General features: G+C 39.0%; 1 protein-coding gene across 5 annotated transcripts; it reads left to right on the top strand.

Annotated features, from left to right (window-relative positions):
- The first annotated feature begins 20 nt into the window (after window positions 1-20).
- Window positions 21-23,751, top strand: LOC139950406 (lipoma-preferred partner homolog). 5 transcript variants are annotated; one of them, XM_071949056.1, is made up of 10 exons: window positions 21-240; window positions 8,917-9,156; window positions 13,154-13,207; window positions 15,570-15,626; window positions 17,900-18,382; window positions 18,818-18,987; window positions 19,373-19,420; window positions 19,773-19,903; window positions 20,330-20,450; window positions 20,736-23,751. In XM_071949056.1, the coding sequence occupies exons 2-10, from the start codon at window positions 8,931-8,933 to the stop codon at window positions 20,850-20,852; spliced, it is 1,407 nt and encodes a 468-aa protein (XP_071805157.1). In that variant the 5' UTR covers window positions 21-240; window positions 8,917-8,930; the 3' UTR covers window positions 20,853-23,751. The 5 variants fall into 5 exon arrangements, with proteins under 5 accessions (XP_071805157.1, XP_071805156.1, XP_071805160.1 ...); XM_071949055.1 differs by lacking the exon at window positions 21-240 and adding an exon at window positions 6,053-6,475; XM_071949059.1 differs by lacking the exons at window positions 21-240; window positions 15,570-15,626 and adding an exon at window positions 6,054-6,475.
- The last annotated feature ends 448 nt before the right edge of the window (window positions 23,752-24,199 follow it).

Raw genomic sequence — 24,199 nt, forward strand, 5'->3', positions numbered from 1 at the left:
CTAAAGGTCGAGTAAAAAAAGTTGTTAGACTTGTCACGCACATAGCGAACATTCTTCTTCGTCTAGTCACTTTTCTTAGCAGCGCTGCTGTTCACGACTTCGGCATCAAGACAGCTAATAATCTACACTTGACTTCTGGGAATTGAATACAATAATTTTAATCTATCCAGGCAGGACAGTGTTTGGGACTGAGTTTGGTATCTTTTCCTAACGACGTACCGGTAAAGACTGTAGTTCACGGTAAGTGTAAAATCAAACCATAGACTAGAGTAAGGACAGAGATCAAACTCTCGAAAGTCATTTCAAGGGATTTGTCGTCACTCATCAAACTGGAAAACGCTGTGTGTAAAAGTCTTACTCTACTGTGTGCGAATGACATGATCATGGTGACATTTTGACAGGACACGCTTGTTTTAATCTTTGCAGAGCCATTTCAATCAATTAAAGCCATTGGACCCTTTCGGTAAAGAAAAAAAAGAAAAAAAGTTGACAGATTTACAAACAATTTACGCGGTTTACAGAAGGTAATGGTGAAAGACTTCTCTTGAAATATTAGTCCATGAAATGCTTTACTTTTTGAGAAAACGGTAAAACAACATAAATTCTCGTTAGCGAGAATTACGGATTTATTTTAAACACATGTCATGACACGGCGAAACGCGCGGAAACAAGAGTGGGTTTTCCCGTTATTTTCTCCCGACTCCGATGACCGATTGAGCCTAAATTTTCACAGGTTTGTTGTTTTATATATAAGTTGTGATACACGAAGTGTGGGACTTGGACAATACTGTTTACCGAAAGTGTATAATGGCTTTAAAGGGTTGATAGACTTGTTATCTTACATTTGTCTTCAAATTATTTCCTCAACAATGGTGTTTTGAGTGGTATATATTGTAGGATTCATTAGACATTGAGGATCAAGTTCGTGTTCCTAGAATTTGTGTCATGATTTTCAAAAGTGGTAAAAATGGAGCAAATCTGCTGACTAGCTGTCAAAATTGTATGTTTTTAACCATTTCGCCCTGCACACAGTGCGGGAGCTTCAGAACCCTCCGGCCTGGCAGCCGTTGGGAGGATCGGTTACATGGTCGCAACTAAGGTTTTACTGTACTGCTAGTTGCGATGATCGTAACCCTCCATCCTCCCGATGGTCGTTTTCTGGTACAATGTAAAAACTATGTTCAATTTTCATGACCCACTCATTGAAATCTTTTTGTCTTTCAAAATTTGAGTACGTATTGGATAAATGTTTTCAAACAAAATCTGTGCAAAAAATAAAGGATTTCCGTATGGCGCCACCACATTTTCACAAATTTTTTCAAATTTTTATAAAAAGGGATATCTCATTGAGGTAAATTATACTATTACTATACTATTTCATATCGAATGAAAAAGTGGTGGCGCCATACGGAAACTTTTCCAAAATAAAACTTAATAACCAATTAGAGTTGTAGTCCAATGAGACCATGGAGGTGAGACTGTTTGCCTGTCTAATCAAGATGCCAAATGGAACCTTGGTTTATATTGATTTCAAGAAGCTGGTTAGGACATGATGAAATTACAATGGCATTGACAAGTGATGGTCGACCTTCAGATGCCAGACAATACCATTGACATGTTTACATGTGTCCATGTAATGTTTCAGGGATAGTCGGGATTCTGTTGAGTAGCAAATATATTTTTGATTGTTGTGGCAGAATTATTTTAAAGTGATAACTTTAAAGCTTTACGTGGAATAGATGAGTAGCAATCCACTTGTATTATTTTAGTAAAGTTGCAGGTACGACCTAGTAGGCCTATTTATTATGCTGACAAAGAACCTATGATGGAACATGGTATTACAGTTTTGAACAGTATTTTATTAAGTACACGTACTGTATTATCCAACAGCAAAATTTGGCACCAAGACCAGGGGCCAATTTCATAGAGCTGCTTAAGCAAAAATTTTTGCTTAAGCAAAAAATTCATTGCTTAGTAAAATCAGATTACCGGCCAAGACTCCAATCAATTGTTATGCTTAGTAAACAACAGCTAAATACTAGTCATAAGCAATGTATATGGCATGACATTTTGGCCAGTAACATGTGTAAAATAAGCGAGCTATTTTCGTGCTTAAGCAGCTCTATGAAATTGGGCCCAGGCCAAAATGTCATGCAATATACATGTACATTGCTTGTGGCTGGTATTTAGCTATTGTTTACTTAGCATACCAATTGAGTGGAGTCTTAGCCGGTAATCTGATTTTACTAAGCAAAGATTGTTTTGCTTAAGCAAAATTTTGTGCTTAAGCAGCTCTATGAAATTGGGCCCTGATGAGCATCGTTATAATTAAAGGGCAAGGGCACCAAGGCCTTCTCTCCTTGGTAAACTAGTAAAGGGCACCGTCCTCTACAAGGAAATTATGAATTTCTATTAACATTTCTTAAAGCCATTGGACCCTTTCGGTAAACAGTATTGTCCAAGGCCCACACTTCGTGTATCACAACTTCTATATAAAATAACAAACCTGTGAAAATTTAGGCTCAATCGGTCATCGTAGTCGGGAGAAAATAACGGGAAGACCCATCCTTGTATCCGCACGTTTTGTTTGCCATGTCATGACATGTGTTTAAAATAAATCTGTAATTCTCGATATCGAGAATTTATATTGTTTTACTGTTTTCTCAAAAAGTAAAGCATTTCATGGAATAATATTTCAAGAGGAGTCTTTCACCACTACCTTCTGTAAACCCTGTAAGTTATTTGTAAATCTGTGATTTTTTTTTTTCTGTATCGAAAGGGTCTAATGGCTTTAAGGCAATTTTCTTTCCCCCTCGATTTATTTTGGGTTTTATTTCCTTGAAATTGTAGGAAAAGGGCCTTACAGTTTCAAAGTAAAAAATGCCAGTGAGCCTTCAGAAAATTGGGTCATTCAATTTCTATGGACAGGTTATGATTACCAAAGGTGCATACATGTATACTGCATGTATCAAACATTTATAAATAAACAAGTCAATTGAGCGCAAATGTCTTCCTTATTTCATTGTTATCTATGTTTCAATGTAAATATAAATTTATGGTCGTCGATCAATTACAGGAAATTCAAGAAACAGAATCCTTCCATCATGTGACCCTAAGGTCATGATAGCTTCCTGAGAGTGAGAGTTAGTTCAATCATTTGAGACTAAAATGAGGGCAAATAAATGCAAACTGGGAGCTTTGCAACCAGTAGGAATTACACATGAGGGAAGGAAGTGCAAAGTGTTTGGTTTTAAATTACATTGTAGTGCTGAACACTATCCACGTTATGCTCTATATTAAAGGTAGGACCATACTTTTATTTGACCCCGAAAAATAATTGAGTAAATTTTTATCCAAAAGCCTACTCGTCTTAAAGATGGTCGTGGTACAAAGCATATATAAAAATATTTGCACGGATTTGATTGTTTCATGAAAAGAGTTGCTTACTGAAATGACGACTAGTGATACAATGTATGGAACAAGTTTCAGCCAGATTACGATCTTTGAGCCACTGTATGTGGGGTGGGGCATGTGTGCACGACATGTAACAACATTTTTCATTTGGTGGTGTGGCCATTTGTAATGTTTCTTGCAAATAACCGAACTGAAGCTGTGAGGGAAATTAGACTGGTCCCTATTTTCATATGAGAATCAGTAGGCCTACAATGTATGATTGTTATTGTTTATACTGGGAACGTGACATGATGATTAACAGCCTCATGTGTACATTCATGCACTCATTTGCAAAGTATGCACAGAATGCAAATTGTTATGGTACAAACGTATAAGTTACATTGGATCATGTACAGTTTTGTCAGGCAAGTATGTGTCATAATGTCTTGCAGTATTCTCTTGTGTCGTCACCCACTAAAAGAGACCACCAGAAGAATCGAGATTGTCTTTAATGTCACCAAACTGATCCACTTCACTGCACTGTCACCACACTCCTGAATCATCATGATAAGTGGAGTGGTCTTCTCTCTGCGATTGTGCGCCCCGCCGCCCGCCGACCGGTCGCACTCTAGGAATCCCTACAGGAAACAGTGATGAGCAGCTTGGTAGAGAGAGGCTGCATCCAGTTTCAAGCGGCTTAGCTGAAGGCATCGGGAGAACATACTTCTCTATTAGATTATTCCTCATATTGCATTATTTGCAGTACCAGTGGTTGTCATAATTTGTATCATGCACACCGTTTTTTTTTTTTTTTTAAGTTAGCACTAATATTATACATATTAAAATGTCTTCTAAATGTATTAAAACTGACCCGCAGATTCCTTTCACACTACAATAATCCAGAGAAAGTTAACTCAGTTCCACAACCTAACACCGAGATTGGTCGGTTAACCCATAGGTTAACCCTAGTCCTAGGCAGGGTTAAATTGTACTGGATTCAGCCAGTTTTTTGTTCGTTATTAATCCAGAGAATGTTTAGCCCGGAAAGGTGTAGTGTGAACGCTCCACTTAGTCCAGAGAATCTCCAAGTTAAATGTCTCCTTAAAACACAGAGATTCTCCTGATTAAAGTGTAGTGTGAAATGGGCTAATGGCCAGGGCTCAATTTCGTAAAGCTGTTTAGCAGAAAATACTGCTTAACAAATTTGTTTGGTACATGTACTTAAGCAAAAAATTAGAGGGTCACCAGTCACAACAATGTTAACTAAATGGAATGTTGTCTGGTAGCCTGTTTTTGCTAAGCATTATTTTCCTTTGCTTAGCAAGTTTTTGTGCTTACATGTACATGGCCCAGATGTTAGAAGATTCCAAGTTTACTTATTGTAGGAGACAGCTCTCCATGAAGTAAATCATCAGAGGGAGTGAAGACATTGATGTTGCAGCTGTTTGAACCCGGAGGGCATCTCGCTGGGGAAGGATCAAGTTTTTTGTCTTGTCCTGCATTAAACGCTAAGGACGAAGGAAAGAGAATGAGCGCTTAATTGGATTAGCACACTGAGTTAACTCTCTCAACGCTTGCCCAAGGGCTCATTAATATCGTGGCAATTTTTTTAGAATTCTCTGGTATGTATCAAACGTGTTGGTTAAAGGTGTGTGGCTGCTGTGCAATAATTCCTTGGTTTGTTTGTTTGTTTGTTTGTTTGCTTGGGTTTTGTATAATGTACAGTTTACAGTTTACAGTGAAATCTGGACTATCCCATTTCAGATTCTTATCACTGGGAGAAGCCGAGTGGAAAGCCAGATTTCATCAAGTGATTATATTCTGCGATAACGCTCAAACGAAAGTCCATCCAATACGGTACTATTAACTTGCAAAGCCTTAAACATTTTCAAAGCAATTTTTTTTTTCACAATGAACACAAAAAAGAAACAGAAACTCTACCACCCTACACCAAAGCAGTCTCTACTGATGGTATAGGGGCCTACCTATCTGAACAATAATAGTTTTTTCATTGTACAAAATGTTGTAACCACAAAACAGGGTTGGTATCAAATATTTATAAACAAAACTGAAACTGGATAAATGTGATCATACATGTATTCTACATTTGTAAGAAACCATTGTCTAAAATTAAAACTGAAAGATCGATGGAAATACCCAGTTTTTTTTCTAGAATGAGATCAAACTTGCAACTTGAGAAACTGAATCAAGTTACATCTTCCGATGTTGATGTTATTTCTGGTAGTGTACAGTGTGAACTCTTTAAGTTCTGATGTATCATATTGAAGAAATTTATGCTTTTGGATTTTCAGCATTCCCTTCCTATGTCATGTGTAGTTATGAAGAGTTCAGCTGTCTGACCAGTGAGTAATGAGGCGATTGCAAACATCCCTATCATAAAGAATGGTATAGTCCAAAAAGCGTATTTAAACAAATGACAGAAGTTCATTAATTACCAATCAAGACTTGTCCATTGGTCAGCTCAGGTCATTAAACTTCCTGGCAAAATATGTCTCTGGAGATTTCGGACAGATGTTAAAGTTAAGAACTTGGACAAGACCATTTGAGTTTTTGGGGGTGTCTGGTGATTTTTTATTCACCATCTGAGGTTTAATTCCTCTGTTTTTTTTTCTTTGAATGCATTCCTTTCTGGAATACTTGGTGTAGCCGTCCGTCCGGAGATTGTGGTGGCAGACTTGAGTGGATCATCTTCCACCGAGGCCAGATAGTTTGATCAAATTTGGAATTGACTTCATCCTTAGTGAGGACTCGGCGTCAAGATTTGAGAAAGTCAATGGGTTTTCCTTCTTTCTTGTGAATTAAGCGTGTCATGAATGTTGTTTTCCTTGAAACTTTGTAATCATCTTCGGTGTGGTTCAAGAGTAATCAGAGCTGAAATTCGTCTCCAGAGGAATTTGAGCTGAAATGGAATTTATTTGAGCTTACTAAACTGAAAGTCAGCCTCCTGTGCTCGGGGACTTTTCTGAGGAATTTGACATTCTCATTTCGCCGTTTCCTGGTGGTGCAGGAACTTTTTTCTGATCGTCTTTCTGGAATTGTAGAATGGGGACACAAAAAATAGGTAAGAGGGGTTGCTGATTTTTAGAAAGTAATTTGAGACATTGTATTGATGTACAGTATGCATTTGTACATATTACAATGATGTGTACATTGAGTGATATTTGGGGTTGAACAAAAATGACCTCCGGCGCTCTACAAACTTAGCTATCTAGCCCTATGTTGGCTGTTTACATTTTGTATACATTTGGAGGAGTGAACCTAGAATGGAAAATTTGTGTATTATTTTGAACTTATTTACTTTGTAGCATCTATAAAAAGAGCAATATTTCCAAACTTTTTATCTGAATTTTCATGTTAAATCAGACCTACAATAACATCTTTATAGGCCGATCCGACGAAACAAAATTGGTAGTGTCCTCTTTTGAAAATAAGCAACTGCGGTGTCTGTTTGTGCACAATCTAGGCATTGAAGACACCGCAGCAAATGGCGCGCGGTGCTCAACACTAGCGCGCCCAGTGCGCGTCAGATTGGTCTATACTACACACTCTAAGTGCTCTTTTGTTTTTGCTTAGGTTTTGTGTGCGTGTGAAGTTCTTACATTTCTAGTTCCTGTACAAATTAAAAAAATTGTCATAGAAGTGCCCCTTACTAGAAGGAAATTGCTATGCCCCTTCAAGAGCGAAGTTCAAGGCCTTCTCAATGATAGTTTTCTTGATAGGAAAGTGTGAAGTGTGAATTGCTGATTCAGTAAATTTTCACACAGTCGTTTGACTCTGATGCTGAGAGAGCAGGAATTACTTGAACTATAGCATTTTTGTAGATTGAGATTAAGTCAAAGGTGCCGGATTAGTTGTGGCTTTGCGTAAGCTCTATGGCGTAACACACCCGTTGTGGCAAGGATTGTGTGGAGGAACTGCATGGCTGTGTGAAGGCGCACCTGAAGGAATGTCTGTTCACTTCACAGTGTAATGTAGACCAGAAGGTCCAGAATCTTTAAAGAGAGACGATCCTCAAAATAACCCACGACACCAAAAGCAGTTGCTGTGGTGCCCTGTGCTTTTGTTGTGGTGCCCTTTGCAAAGTTCATATACAAATTAAAGGTTTCTCCATAGAAGTGCTTCGCTGCTACCAGAGGAAAATTGTTGTGCACTTTCAAGAATGAAATTCAAGGCCTGAAGAGTAGTGGCATAACATTGGGGGTACCCTCTAGCCCCCCACGCCACCCTCTTACCCCCTCCCTTACCCTCTTACCCCCTCCCTTGCCCTCTCCCGAAATGAGGTCATAGAAAGATCCCTGGGGGAGGCTCATACCAGCTCTGAAAAACCTTCTAAACCTTAATAGAAATGTGGTTAAAAACTGTGTTGAATTTCCGGCTGGAGTGTACCTTGTTTGCGTTCCCTGTAAAGTACACATAATTAAGACTGTTTGGAAATGCAATTAATGTATAATTAAGTGGGCCTACTACAGTGTACATCAAATATAATTTAAAACATTGTAATTGGGTTGCACTTCTGGTGTGTTGTTTCTTGAGAAAGTAAAGTTTTGCCCCAGTGTATTGAACATTCCATCTAATTAAACAGCAGAATTATGCTTACTGTCCACTATTTAATTTTTTCTATACTGTGCACAATGTGAACCCTGTATACAAATTATCAGCCCCCCCCCCCACTCAAACCGCATCCAGTCCCCCATATATTATGATATTATTTATCATAGGTTGTGTGTATATTGAACGTACATCATGTAACTCAAGAAGTCAGGGTGTTTACTGTTTACTTACAGGCTAGTCCTTGTTTGGCAATGGAGTAATGTTAATGACATGCTTGCTTGGTTTTTAGTTCTGTGAACATATGGTACTTTTATCATATGGATTTTTGTAAAATATTTTAACTTTTATAGGCTGGGCCTACTTGTACTTTCTCATTTTGCCTTCGAGAAAGATCGCACTGGGTTTGAAATAACAGGCCATTAATTTTGTTTTCATTGTTATACTCTGACGACACTTAGGTACAGTTGTAGGGTCATCGTTTGTTTTTTGTGTGCACGGTTTTCATCTTCTAATCAGGTTCTTGTGATAATTCACTGGCACTGGAGAGGCTCATAGCCTTCGCATCCAGCAATGTGAAAAATATTTCAATTTGTCCGACTTCATCTATCAAACTAGTGAGTACGTCCTAGTTTTGTTTCCATTTTTATTTGGACGCAGAAGCTCAATATAACTACACACTGTGCTTCCATAAATTACGCACTGAGCACTGTGATAAATGGGTTATCCAGTGCGCTGCGTACGCAGTTAAAATGCAGCGGACACAGAAGTGCATTATTTACTACGCAATTTGCTTCCATGTATACTCATGTACTGTGCACCGTGCTAAATTGGTCCATGCGCTGCATACACAGTGAAAACACAGCAAGTATGAATGGGCCTTTAGATGGCCGGTGCTTCTTTTTAATTTGTTAAAACAACACTTTGCTTTCAATTCTGTGTTTCTTTCCTCAGACACGATAGAAGACATGACGACGACCATGGATCGTCTCCAGCAGGAGCTGGATAACCTAGACCAAGCCAGGCAGGAGCTTTCCACTCCTCAGCCTTACACCACACAGACCATCTCATCGGCCAACCTCTACTCTAGTCAGCCCAAGAAGTTTGCCCCTGTCACTGCGCCCAAACCCAAGGGCAAGGCCAGTGGGTATGGGGGTAGCTCTCTGCCCCCGCCAGGCCCCCACAGTTCCAGAGGTGAGGATGGTTTTCCAGTCTTGTCATTTTGAATTTGCTTGGCTTGAGTGTGAATGACAGTGCCCTGTGTTAGTTACTTCCATTTTTTAACTTCTCTTCACTTTTTGTGTGTGTACACAATGTATGAGGCATGATAGGAATGCGAACAAAGTGTTCAATTGTTCAAATCGTGATATTTGTAAATTACTCAAGTTTGTTTTAGTTTGTAAATTTCACTGAATTTCAGAAAGAGTTACGAAGCAGTTGACTCTTTCTCACTAGCGTCACATTTCTATCCCCACACGGGAGATTTGCCGTTTGGGGTTTTATGCACACGCACGATGTACAAGTACATGTACGTTGCATTTCTAAGTGCATAGTTGTTCAGTTCTAGTACTGTGACACGCATGACGTGCACGTACCATGAAACGCTGGATGTGAGCATATCGTGACACATGTGACATGTACGTGTAAGTACACCGGTATGTTAAATGAAAAAATAGTGACATGATCTGAGAAGGATCTAAGTACAACTAAATGGCAAGCCGGTACACATAAATATTTTGTACACTCCTGCCATTTTTTATCAGTCTACACACATACTTTTCACTTGAAGACACGATCATTACTTTTCTGACATTAATATTTTAAATTGTGCTGCCATATGCGAGCCATTAATCCACATTAGAGAGCTATCTGAAGAAGTACTACAATGTGTGATAAGCTATGAAACATACTACACATACCTTTAGCCTACATCAACAACATACATTGAAACCAATCAACAAATCATTATTGGTATAGCAGATGTGAACAAATAAATAACCAACATAATTTTTGTACGAATTCTATTTAAAACTGTTCAATCAAAAAGTTTGGAATTTTTTTCTGGGCATTTTGTTTTGAGATACGTACACACCCATTACCGAGTAAGAATGTCTATTAATTCAATCCAACAGAATCATGCAAAACATGGCTGTGAATTTTAAAGCTTTTTGGGATGGTAAAGGTTTAAAATATTATTCATCATAAATGAAAAGTCTTCTAAAATTAATTGTAGCCTTTACATACATGTACATATCAATCTTAACAGAAAAACTTTGATACCAGTAAAATACCAGTAAGTGTATCAAAGAATGTTCACATCAATCAATACATTTACGTTGAAACTAGTTTTGTCTTCCTGGTTGCATTTTCGATGTAAAAGCATTCATCTGACAACATTCAGTTTTCTTTTTAGACTTTCCGTTTGTGTTACAATTTTTGGCCAGAAGATTTACATGCATAGTTGTAATTTGATTTTCTCCATACATTGTTAATTAAGTCCGCGGCACTTACATTATCACAAACACCGATGCAAAGCTCTCAGCATGACATTGGCCTTGGCCTTCCCAAATGGAACTGTAATCAAACTACGAAGTAATAAAATTACGAACATCGATCCAGTTAGTTTGTCTGCTACATACGCAATGACATTACAAGTCCTTATTTGATTAAATGAAACATTTGAGGGTGGGGGAAAAGACCTGGATGTCGTCATGCAATTATAATTACTAGGGTAAGATGGTTGGTGGGTCTATTACATTGGTTATGATGTGTATTGTGTATTAATTATGTCAGTGCGGAAACATGAGTGAGTCTAAACCCTACTTTTCCTGTATATTTTATAATATACAATGCATGTATATAGTAAAACACAGAACAGAAATTGCATCGCATCAGATGTATTTTTTTGCATTGGGATAAAGATTAGAACTTCGTGACAAAATTATTTAAATAAATAAATTTGCACTTCGGACTCGAACTGCCTCATGCCATCGGGCCACCTCGGTTGTCTAATGGTACACATGTGAGACCAGTGTGCTTGACTCCTCGGCTATAACACACCCCTTGAAATGTTTGGCAGTGGAAATTTGAGGTGACCTTAATGTCATGTACCTACATGTATCAAAGAAAATCTGCCTTGCCCTCACAAGAAAGATGATGTGATGTTCCAGGCTTCCTCTGTTTGCCCAATATTTATTTTCACTTAGTGAGTTTATTTATTGGACTATAAGGCAGCTGCGGAGATGATGACCTGGTCATCTCCCCACCTTATCGTCCTTTCTAGCATGCCTTCTATCCACTCTATCCACTATCAAGTCAAGAATGGAGAAAGATGGTTCCAAGCCTGCCATGAACTCTGAAGCAATTGCCTCAATGCCCCTAATCATTGCCTTGGTGCCCCTTAGTAGTAATAATAATCTATACACTGAAGACGGTTTCAAGCCTATCAAGCAAGGATAAAGACAGTTCAAAACCTTCATACCCGCCACAAACTCTGTCATTCCTCCAGATCCTTGCCCCATTTGTATGTCGTTGATCTTTACTTGCCCTAAATTCCTGACGGGATAAAAATAAACCTTCAACCACCATCGAGCACCGAGGACGGTCCATCAGTAAATGTCATACCATGACTGGGGATGCCCACTTGCCCCTAGATATCAGGGTTTAATTTGACTGGTCTTTTCCTGCTGTGTGACTACAGTCAGCATACCAGAGCATGCTACTTTCCAGAACCAAATTTCATAGACCTCCGGCAAAAAAATAATGCTTAAAAATTTTCTGCTAAGCAAAAATAAGCAGGTAGCAGTTAAGAGTGTACATGTGACATCTTATTTTGGCTTGTAACCTTATTCTGGTTAGCATAATTTTGTTTTGCTTAGCTACTTTTTGTGCTTATAAGCAGCCCTATGAAATTTGGCCCTGTAACCAACCTGAGGGACAGATGTGTGCTCGGACTCTGCATCCGGCAGCACTGAGGAATCCATGCCCTGGACCCAGTTTCCTGGAGCTTTAAAGCCTTTTTATGCCTAAGTTATTTAAATTTGATCAAGTCCAGCATAAATAAAATCATATCATTGTGAAAACTACATGATTGAACACTTACAAATGTACAAAGTACATTATTTGTACCCTGTGCATTAAGTTTTTTTTCCATCACACATTTTATAAGATTTAATACATATTTCATAGACACAAATCTCATGCCAAGAAATGTTAATAAATTGTGTTTTTTCTCTTCAAAATGCCAATTGTGAAACTTGCGGTGGCTTGAATAGTGTAGCTAGACTCTTCTATCCTAATGCAGCCATCTTTAAATCTGCCATTAAAAGCATTGGAGTCAAAGCGAGGCTTGAAGGCCAAAATATAGTCTGGTGCTCTTCTGTCATGTGAGTGTCAATATTCCTTACTGTTGAAAGTATACAGGGAACTTGACAAAGATGGCTGCAGAATGGTAAAAGTATGTTCAGTACATGTGTTGACCCAACTCACCTTGGCCCAATTTCATGAAGCTGTTTAGCAGAAAATTCTGCTTAGCAAATTTCTTTGCTGAGTAAGAAATTAGGAGGGTACCAGTCACAGCAATGGTAAATGGATGGTAGTTTGGCTGGTAACCTATTTTTGCTAAGCAAGAGTTTTCTGTGCTTACATGCTTTATGAAACTGGCCCCTGATGACGTCATCATCACAACTATCTTGGTTGCGCCATTTTGGGAGTCAATGACCCGCAGAAAAGTTGAGTCCATTTTAACAAAGCAACCAGACCTGTGTATTGAGAGAGTTGCTACAACTTGCGATTGGAAGCCATTTTCGGTAAAAACTCTAGATGCAGCGCTTGCACACTTTCTATCATTTGTGCGTACAAATTTGACTTCCAAAATGGCGAGTGTGGCTGACATAAGCCCCATGTGATGTCGGTGCAATGGGTCAGTATTAGAATGTTAGAAGCTTGGTTGCATTTTGATGGTAAACTAATACCTGTTTTTTCTCCCTTCTCCAATTCCTGAACTCTCTTCTCTCTCTCTCTCTCTCTCTTCAATGCTCAATTCATTCCTAAATTTGTTCTTCTCATACTTGCCTGGTATCCTGTAATGCTCAATTGAATCATTGTATGCTGTTGCTGTGGTCTCTTGCAAATTTGGCTGGTGTTCATGTTTTGCATTGTTGTACCGTTTCGGTGGGTGGTATGTCTGTAGCCCCTCCCCCTCCAACGCTACCCAAACCAAGCAGGCAGACGCCAGCGAAAGTAGGTAAGAAAGTCTCCTGGACGTGAGAAAGTGCATTAATGGACTCTGTAGACCTCTTGCATACACACCATTCAGGGTCCAATTTTATAAAGCCTGTAAGCACACAAACTTGCTAAGCAGACAAATCTTGCTTAGAAGCAAAAATAGGTTACCAGCCAAAATTCTAGTGCCCCATTGATATTTTGCTCAAAGCAGAGAAATTTGCTAACAGGATTTTCTGCTTTGTAAGCAGCTTTATGAACTTGGGACCTGTAGTCAGTACCATTTTATAGATCAAAGATAATGTGATTTTGCATTTTAAACGCATCCAGCTGTGGGTTACAAACTTTTCATCTCAACACTCTGTCTCTCAATCCCTTCCTCAAACAAAAAGAAAACTAGAATTAATTAAAAAAAAAAATTAAATGGTGCACTGTTATTTTACTATGTCTTTATGCAAGGGGTCTGGTGCTGTTAATTCACTCTTGAAGAGTTCCTAGGAAAAGTTTAAACCAAGTGAAAGTCTTGGAACCACTGCTCAGATTCACAGTCAGAGTGCTAATAAGCTGCCCCCATATCCATTGTTTCCCTCTCTCCACTCTTCTTTTTATTTATTTACTAAAACAAAGAGATTGTCATTTTTTCTTTTTTGCAAACAAATTGATTAACAAATTGCAAGATCCTCACAGGATCATTGGAAAACTGTCATAAAACTTTCGGAGTGATACATTGGAGAATTATGGGAGCAGCTTTGTTTTCCGACTGTTCACTTGAATGAGTGAAAATGAAAGTTTATCATGTGTAATAAGCCTTTTTGAGGTAGGGCAGACGTGATATAGGAGTGTACTGTTTGGTTTGGGTGTATAGACGGTGTGCCTCTTTTGACAAAACACTGTATACGTCATGTTTCGCCGGGCAAAAAGACGCATAGTCATGGTAAGATTGCATACACTTTCTAGCTGGCTGCCAAAACACAAAGGTTTTGCCCGGCGGTATGCGCGCGAATCATGTTATGGTTCTCGAGTGACGTCAGAGGTCACATCATCTGTACACACAAATTTACCCACACCTTATAGTGTTGAAGCATTGTGTCCGCCGTATCTCAAAAAGGCTTAAATATATTTTGGTCATGTAAGCCTGTGAAGATTTCTCCTTTGCTCATTAACTGTTAACTAAGACCGCTAACTGCTTTGATATTCAATGAATGCATGATTCCTTGAAAGTATTGATCTTTTCATAAATTGCGATTCTTCTTTTTTGCTTTGCCTTGTTTATTTTTGTCTAGAAAATTAGAGGGGGGAAATGGAAAGTAAAACTGTGACATTCCATGTACAGATATGTGTCAATGGGAGACTTTTGGGATGCTTGTTGGCAGCAGACTTACCAGGTAAAATCCATAGTTCTTGGTCATGTGCGCACTCTCAGAACTACGTAAACAATGGACATTTACCTGGTAAGTCTGCTGCCACCTAGCGTCCCAAAGTCTCCCATTGTTTTTGTTTAGAAAGTTGTTATTTCGTTGTTCAGCTCTGACTGCTCTGTTTTTTTTTTTCTCTCTTCAAAATTCTCTTTTCCAGTAAAAGAAGGGTTCATTTGCCTGGAATAAACTTTCGGCCCAAAAAAAAAACACCCTGAAATTTAGATTTTTGAACTGTACTCCTGATGTTACTATGTAGTTTCGTTTTCTAAAAAGTATTTGAATTGTTGTCACATGGAAAATAGTCACTTCGCTGACTTTACACAGTTCACAAAATTTGTTTTGGTGTTTTTTGTTTTTAAAGACAGCACTTCACTTTAGACCCTTATGAAGAAAGTCTATATTTAACAGCTGTACACACTGTATATTACTAGTGAGTTTAACAAGTTATGGCCGACTCTGACTTGCTTCCTGACTTGCCGACTGCATTATCTGGCTTGTGTCCAAATTGGCGGGCAGCCATTGCCCTAATATGGCTGATGCAACAAAGCAAGAAATATTCAAAGCTAACTGACTTGGCCAGCCTGCTTCGCAATACATACAAGGAGTCTTTGTTTTTGCTCCATCAACAGCTTTCAGTTTTACGCATAATGTACTTTCATTCAGTACTTTTCCTTTCATATTTGTGGTCTTGTTTCTGAATTTCCCCTATTTCTTTCTGGAAGTATTTTTCTCCCCCCCCCAATATATTGTTTCATTCTATTTGTAATGCCCAGATTCTATTCTAAGTCCTGATTCTTATGTAGTCGGCCTAACCAACCATGTATTTTCTACCACTGTTGTGTTCCAAAAAACTCTACTCTGTCCTAGCAAGTCTGTTTTTTTGCTGTTTTAAAATAAAAAACTCTAGCTTATTTCATTCTTTTTTTGTTACTTTTTTTTCCCGCTGATAATTTTCCTTTGTAACAGGTCCACCAGCGCCACCTCCTAAAACATCTCCGCGCCATCAGCAGTTTAGTACAGCAGGTAGCTGGTTTTAAAGCTTCTCACTTTTCGTTGATCGTTCTTTTCACGTTTCCCCCTTTCACCTCTTTCACCGGTCTCACACAATAATGTCATACTTTTGTCTCAGGACATTTTGCTACCAAATAACCACTTTTCATAGAGCTTGGCAAGCTGTTTACGCTTCAAGTCAAATATTAGGTGGGAAAAACTGGCTTTTCTTGACATGATAAAGCATTTGTTGGGGGGCCAAAAATGTTCCAGTACATAAGAGACTTGTATAGTCTTTTGCAAAACCCTTTCTCAAATGTTAGTATTTAAAGTCATAACTCAACAAAATGGAATGGTATTTATTTGAGTCTCAAAAGTCAAAATTTGGGGGTTTCCTATCAAGATTGTAGACAGTGAGAGATTGTTACTCAATTAAAAAGCACAACACCATCAGACTTTGCCAGTCATTAGTTTACTGACACTAAAACCACTGGCCTTGAGCCTTCAGTCAAGTGTAAAATTCAAGCCCTGCTTCAGTGATGTTGGGGGTTAGGCTTCTTTTCAAGGTGCAGTTCAAACAAAGTATAAGAATAAAATGTAAACACAAAGCATGTAGTGAGGTACTAAGAAGCTTTATGAAAACTGGTCTGAAACAAACATTTTCAGTGGAAAGACTCGTACTCTATACCCAACATTTCCCTGTTTCAGTTGTTCAGCAACATGCTCGCTAAGTTAATGTATCAATGTATGTCCCCCACACACACTTACAAACAGTCTCTCACATTGTTGTGGGGGTCTTAACTCTCCCCTCTTCCCACCTGGCCCTTCATTGGCTTTTGTGTAAATTCTCAGTGACCTCTGAACTCATGAAATCCAAATACCGATGTTGTTCCTAAACACTTGAATTCTTTCCCTATTATACGATACCACCTATCCGCTCCGGGCATTGGCCAACCTCGTTCCCAGTGGTGTTTGATCTTCCCCGCCCTGCCCGCGCCAGTTCCCCACAGAATGGCTCGCTCAATAACCCCTGGAAGTGTAAAATTGACATCAGAGACCAATATCTGCTTTATTTTAGTTAGTCCTGCGGTTGATTCAATTTGTGTAACAGAGGTGCGCAGAACCCGCAATCAAAAGGTTGTTAGCATAATTAAGTTGTGCGCATAATTCACACCACTAGAGGCAGGGGATAGCCATGCTCGGAGCAGATTATGCGTAGCCCTTTCGTTCACGACCTCAACCATGGTGTAGCCATGTTGGTTTTATACAGTGTAACTCAGTGTAACCAAACTGAGACTCGGAGGAAAATAGTCTGGTCCTTGTGTAGAAAATGCAGTTTAGAACTATGGCTGTCACTGTGTATACAGGGAGCTAGACTAGATGGCCACACCATGAAAAAGGATCTACAATACGTACTTTTGTGGTTTACACAAAAGTTCTGTCTGATTGACCCACACCATTGGTCCCACACGTGACTGTACAGTTTTGTCTCATTTACCAACTGATAGTTCCCATTAGTTGCCATCTTGGCTTTTGGCTTTGAGCTGCGTCACACACTCTAATGTTTCTACGCAGTCATCCTTTACTGGTTCTGTGACCAATCACGCAAGGAAATTGATCATACTCTTGCTTGCCGCTCGCAATATTAACGCAAACAAACATAGCTGTGTGTAAAAAAAAGTGACTGATTTGCCCAAAGAGATTGCTGACTTAACACTGTGTGACGCAAAGTGGGAACTATCTGTATTGACTTTCTATACTCCATTTGTAACTCTTAACATGTAAGCCCGCTTTAAAATTTTTTGCCTGCACGGAACCTGTCTCGCACATTAATCATTTAACCCCGGGCATTTCATTAACAGCGTCTACTTAAGCATTAACATCATGTTTCACAGGTTTCATCTTTACGTATTACAGTTGTTTTCTATTTGTGAACAAAACGGACAAACAAATACCCAGTCAGGTTTGTACTCTTGCGAAAGTTGTTCTCAACGGAACACACAAGCAGTTTGTATAGTGGTTCCACCTTTTTTAGTAATGTACAACTCGTATAATGAATGTTTTCTGCAGAGGCTGTTTTTCTTGGTTTTTAATAACAAGTAACTCCAATTCTCAAACCATGAAGTAGTATCCGTTTGGCGGCTTTGATGTTAACAGTTTGGTTGGTAAATAGTGATGTGGCCCATAAATGATAACAGTATGGCTGCAAATCATCGCAGAATGGCCTCCAAATAACTCCATCCAATAAAAGTATATTAAAATGTTCGTTCGAAGATGTTCACATTTTATGTTATCTTTTTCTTCAGCTGTGCAGTCGCACACTCAGGTATCATTTCCCAAGGCGGAAGACTTCCTCCCCCCACCCCCACCTGCCCAAGCCGTCTCCCCCGGAGATGCACCTCTTCCCCCACCACCCCCTGAGCTTCTACACGGTGGAGGGGTCCACTCTGACCTCCCCCTTCCCCCGCCACCACCCCCAAGCCACGTGACGATGCAACAATACAACGAGCCGCGTCCCCCACCGCAGCCCCATGTGCAGCCAAGCTACAACAAGCAGCCTGCGTATCAGCAGCAGCGGCCACCCCAGCAGAACGGGGGCGCTGCGACGGCTGCCTACAAGCCGATTCCACCAGACCTACCGAGGAGCTATGCGGGGACCACTGTACCCAAGCCAACAGACCAGCCGATCTCAGCGCCTGCCAAGACGGGTACGGAGGCCGAGATTGACGCACTGACCAATTTACTCATGCAGAACATGGAGGTGACCCCGGATGAAGGAGAATTCTTTGGTAAGTTCAGAATTGAGGGAGAGTTCCTGTTGTGTAAGTCCCTGTTACCAGGGTTACTACTCAATTGTTTAGAGTACTACCCAGTCCTCTAAATAACCCACGGCACCCTCAGCAATTGCAGTGGTGCTCTGTGCTTTTGCTATGGTGCCCTTTGCAAAGTTCCAACACAAATTTACATTTTCCTCATATAGTGCCCTTTACCAGAGGAAAATTGTCAGGCCCCTTCAAGAGTGAAAATCAAGGCCTGTACCCTCCAGCATTGTTGCTTCAACCCTCAATTGGGGTGTAAAGCTGTTGATCCTCTGTTTTGCAATGCACATGAAAATGAGTGTTTGACATACCTGTGTTATTATGCTACAAGACGTAATGCCACAAGCTGACCCATTGAATGTTCGTCTAAATTGATCAAGATTTTTTTTTTTTTTTACTTTACAGGAATCTGCGCTCGATGTGGTCAGAAGGTTGTTGGAGATAACAGCGGTTGCACTGCTATGGACCAGGTGTACCACATTGACTGCTTCACCTGTGATACCTGCCATGCCAAACTGCGTGGACATCCCTTCTTTGCCCTGGAGGGTAAAGCCTTCTGTGAGACCTGCTACATGGTGAGAAAGCAAAAACAAATAATAATTATAATCACTAGTTCTTATATAGTGCATTTATTAGTGCCACATGGTCAGAGGGTCTATAACATTCCTGTAATCTTTCTTAGCATACACCTCTGAGCTGCCGTGGTGCTCCAAAGGCTTTTTTTCTACACACTTTTCATACACCTCTACCCCCACAGGTACCCGCTTATACCTCTGGGTGAAGAGAAGCAATTATAGTAAAGTATCTTGCTCAAGGACACAAGTGTCATGACTAGGATCCGAACCCACACTCACATGGCCTAATCACCTGAACTTGAATTTGATGCTCTAAACCACTTGCCCGTTGACACTTCATAATGAAGCTTGATAACATTTCTCCCTCCCCAATTTTCTTATTTAGGATTCGCTGGAAAAATGCTCCACCTGTTCCAAGCCTATCACTGAAAGGGTAAGTTTGCACACAATATGTGGTTTTGCTAAGTATGGTTTGCGCTGACGCCATGTAAGAAATCTCTTTTTTGAGTATTGGTGGCTTTGCGAAAAGCCGGTTTCTGCTTGACAGTTTGATCACTGTGCTCAGACTGTCTCTCCATCCTATGCAGTGTTGCATTACTTTTGTTGTGTTGTAATAATTTACCCAAAACCGAGTTTTGTAATCTACGGCAAAAACACAACTGCAATAAAAAAAATTGCATATAATCATTTTACCGTATTGTTAACGTATCCATATCCGTGTACTGTGTGAATCTGTAAATTTTGAAACCCTTCTTATATTTCGTCTCCCTTTCTACTACACCCAGATCTTGAGAGCCACTGGCAAGCCGTACCATCCACACTGCTTCACCTGTGTAGTGTGTGGAAAAAGCCTTGACGGGATACCGTTCACTGTGGATGCAACTAACCAGATTCACTGCATTGAGGACTTCCACAAGTAAGTCTTCAGTTCAGTGCGTGATGACCACTAAATTACTAAGTGTCACTTTGTAATAAAGTTCTGAAGAATAATCATCAATCTAATTCACTTGGGCCCAATTTCATGGAGCTTCTTAAGCAAATAAAGTAACAAAGCACAACAAAGGTATGCTTACCAGGATTAGGTTACCGGCCAAAATGCCATGTCAATCTGTAAGTGGTATCCTGCTTGTTTTTGCTAAGCAGAATGTTTTGCTAGGTGTGCACCACCAATTTCTGAGTTTGCAATCACCATTCTTCGCTTACAGGACAAAAACCACATCTGTGCAAGCTGTGTTGGCGAAGAACGACTAGTTACATGGAGTATAGTGCCAAGAGAACTTGTCTGGTATATGGTGTGGGAATAACTTCGCTTTATGTCTTCATGTTTTTTTTTGCATTGCAGGAAGTTTGCCCCGCGCTGCAGTGTCTGCCTTCAGCCCATAATGCCCGAGTCTGGCCAGGAGGAGACAGTCCGCATTGTGGCATTGGATCGTAGCTTCCATGTCGGCTGCTACAAGTGTGAGGTAAGTCTCCCTCCACCGAGTCAACTTAGCATCCATAGTTTGATGGAGTTTAACTGTAAACTTTGGGTCACAACCATTGACAAATTTTCTGGACATGTAATTTTCGAACAAAACTCCATTGGAGAGATCGAGAGGCCGCTCAAGGCTAGGGTCTTTGGAGCACAGTTGCCCAATTTCAAGTTCGATATGGCTTCCTTCTTTAACAGTTTAAGGCAGACAACATATATGTCACTCCAAATTCCCAATAACTTTGTATGCCTCACATCTTGATCTTATCCCTCGTAGGATTGTTACGCTCTATTGTCTTCCGAAGCGGATGGGCGTGGCTGCTTCCCATTGGACGATCATATTCTGTGCCGTGACTGCAACACCAAGCGTGTCCAGGCCCTCACAGCACCATAAACAGACAAAAAAACAAACAAACAAACAAACAGAGAGAGAGAGACTGAAATGCAAAACAAACTAAAGGACTTCAGCAAACCATTTTGGTCATTAATTGGACAATGACCGTCTTTTAAAACAGTGTTTAATGGAACAAACAAATTTCTGTGCTTCCTTTCAAAGTACGAGTTGAAAATGTTTTCAACATGTTTATGGACACAGTTAGAACAAAATAATCTGTGGAAAGGGTTTCTTTACATTTTCTTAAGTATGGCTGAAAATCTGTGTGTACGACATGCATTGTGTGAAATGCATAGTGTGCAATGCCGAAAACACCTGGGGCCAATTTCATAGAGCTGCTTAAGCAAAAAATTTGCTTAAGCACGAAAATAGCTCGCTTATTTTACACATGTTACTGGCCAAACTTTCCTGCCATATACATTGCTTATGACTAGTATTAAGCTATTGTTTACTTAGCATTACAATTAAGTGGAGTCTTGGCCGGTAATCTGATTTTACTAAGCAATGAATTTTTTGCTTAAGCAAATTTTTTTGCTTAAGCAGCTCTATGAAATTGGGCCCAGCAATCAAGCAACGTACACAACTCCATGTGCCTGTAGTGTGTACTGCATTATCGGTAAAAATGATGTGAACTTCTTTGCGTGCATCTTCATTTGAATGAAAGGATTGTGCACTATGCATAACAGACACAGATTTCCGGCCAAATAGTTTTTAGGACCTGTTTCTTCCCTGTGCTGTAGGAAACTAAGGCCGTGTCTGAAACAGCGACTCCGGCTACAGCTATGGCTAGATCAGCACATCTGCCAGTGTTGAAGAATAGGAAGCAGGCAGACACAAGCGATCTAGCGGTAACTATAGCCGAAGTCGCTGTTTCACACACGGCCTTAGTCTGGTACCCTGTATGTCTACTGGTTGTGGAGGGGTGGAATCAATTTTGTTATTGAGGGTACAAGTCTGTAGAAAAAAGTGCCTTGTTGTAGAGATTCTGTACTTGTATAAAATGAAGCTCAGCTGCAGTAATTGGAAAAAGTCTTTTAATTTTGTTGGGGTGTCAACAAGTAGAACTATGTGGCGTGAAAATAACTTCAATCAGGTTGCTTGAAATTGGCAAAAAGTTTTATGTGTAATGCTTGCTCTGATTGGTTAAAAATGTAGCAGATGGATTCTGATGGCAGATTACATGTAGTTGCAGTTTATATAATGGGTTGGAATTGTTTTTAATCTAGGCAGTCTACATGTGTAGGTACTGAAAGCAGAGACTGTGACTGGAATGTAAATTGGCAGCTTAGATTTTTAGTTTGACCATGATCAGTACATAAGAAGGCTTCACCAGAATGCAGCTTCGAAAATTTAAAGAAGGATATTGGATTGTAAAGGAGTCAGAATGAAAGCAATAACTACTTTAAAATTGTAGAGGAACTGTTATTATGTCTTCAAACAAAAGATTATCATTCAGTTTTATGAACCGCCATTAGAAAAGGATGTTACTACAGTACTACAGTTTGTTTTCAGAAAATGGTGGCAGAAGTAGGATCATATGGAGCAGATGGCACACTGTGTAATAATTGGTTAAATATCAATTGTTTTCTGTGCACAGATTGGACAAAGACGGAGATAAACTGTCGTACTTCATCCCAGTGTTTTCATGTATAATGGTTTATACTTTCGCGTGTTTGTTGTGCTCGGTTCTATAGCCAAAACTGTTTTAGCTAACAAAAGTTATTTTATTTCAGGACTAACTGTTTTCCTTCCATTGTAAGTTATAACAGCTTTGGTTTTTCGCTTCTAAAGTTGTATTTTGTTCCTGCCTTACAGTTCCTGAAAGTAATTGTCAGAGTTTTGTTTGAAGGCAACCCATTGGCAAACGTATTTGTTACTTTTCGGGAGAAATGTTAAAGAATAATGTTCAACTTCGGAGAATTGTATCTGAAGACAAGTTATTAGTGAAACATTTTGTAAGAACTTCTGTAAAAAATTAGTCAAAATTAGTTAATAACAACAAAAATGTAACCTTTGTTAGATAACTCTAGATTTAAAAAACATCTTTTTGAATGAGAAAATGAATCGTTTCAAAATGTAATCCTTTGTAAGATTGTGTCATAAACACATCAAACAAATTCTCTAAACTAAATTCAAATTCTTATTTTTAAACGTTGGTGTAGCATGTTTAAAACTAATGCAAAATGTATCCTTTTTGCCCTAAATTTGTAATCGTTTAATTTTTTTCAAAATAATATTATTATTAATACTAAAAATATGGAATATTTATTGTAAAGTTTTCATGTGAAATAATAACATCCTTTGACAAGTTTTTAAAAAGGTTAAAAAAATCAAATGGAGAAAAAAACCCAAACGTATCATGGAGTGGTTGAAATTTGCTCACAGGTTTAGTTTTTGGTCTCTCAACACAATTGTAAATAATTCCATTAAAAAAAGATCACAATCTTTCCCTTTCATTATTATGTTCTGACCCACCAAACTAATTAAATCATAACAAATAATATGCAAACACTATTAATTTACATTTTAAATCATGATAACTAAAAATGATCAAACTGTTATGATCTTGGTAGACCTACATGTATCTTAGGAAAGTCTGCAATTTTCTAACAAGCATTTTGACATTTTTGCGTTGACTTTTATTTTGCAAGCTATGTGGAGATTTCCTTTTTATTTGAATTCCAAATGAGTATTTGAAACAACTTAGTTTGGAATTGTGTTCTGTTTTTTCTTCTTCGAGTTATTAGATGCATATAATTACTTCTATAATTTGAGACTAGATTCATATTTTACAGTACATTATAATACCAAATACTGCTACCCGTTTGTGGAATTATTATGCTATGCGATATTTTTTATTAATTTTTGGAAAATAAAATAAATACTACTAATAACATTGTACTCTTGTAGTTGTACCTTTATTACTTATAAGCAATTTGAGTCTTGGAACTTGGTCAACGTAAAGCTTATGGATTATTAACGGTCGTTGTTTTCAAAAGAGATTCGAGTGCACGTGGTGCGTTACTGCGAGAGGGGCGTGCTGAACGAGTGAAAGTCTAAACGCCCATGACGCTACTTTAGCCTGTTCGTGTAGAAAGCAAAAAAAAAACAACAAAAAAAAAAACACCACAACGTCAAGTTGTTCAAAGGGAACCAACTAAACTGAATTGAATAAATATTGACGTCTCATAAACCCAAAAACGTTTTTGAGTCCCTGATCAACTCTTTTGTATATAATCAGTGAACTGGATTTATCATAAACACTGATTCAGCATATCTTGAAAAAGTAAAGAAAACTACCCCATCAAATGAAGTGGAATGGGTCCGGATTTATATGCGAATCCTGC

This window comes from Asterias amurensis, chromosome 18, assembly GCF_032118995.1.
Source record: "Asterias amurensis chromosome 18, ASM3211899v1".
Lineage (NCBI taxonomy): Eukaryota > Metazoa > Echinodermata > Asteroidea > Forcipulatida > Asteriidae > Asterias > Asterias amurensis.

Excerpts from the sequence above, each read along its gene's own strand:
- LOC139950406 (XM_071949055.1), top strand. Across the intron at positions 13,208-15,569 it reads GCAGACGCCAGCGAAAGTAG|GTCCACCAGCGCCACCTCCT; the intron begins GTAAGAAAGTCT and ends CCTTTGTAACAG. Across the intron at positions 15,627-17,899 it reads TCAGCAGTTTAGTACAGCAG|CTGTGCAGTCGCACACTCAG; the intron begins GTAGCTGGTTTT and ends CTTTTTCTTCAG.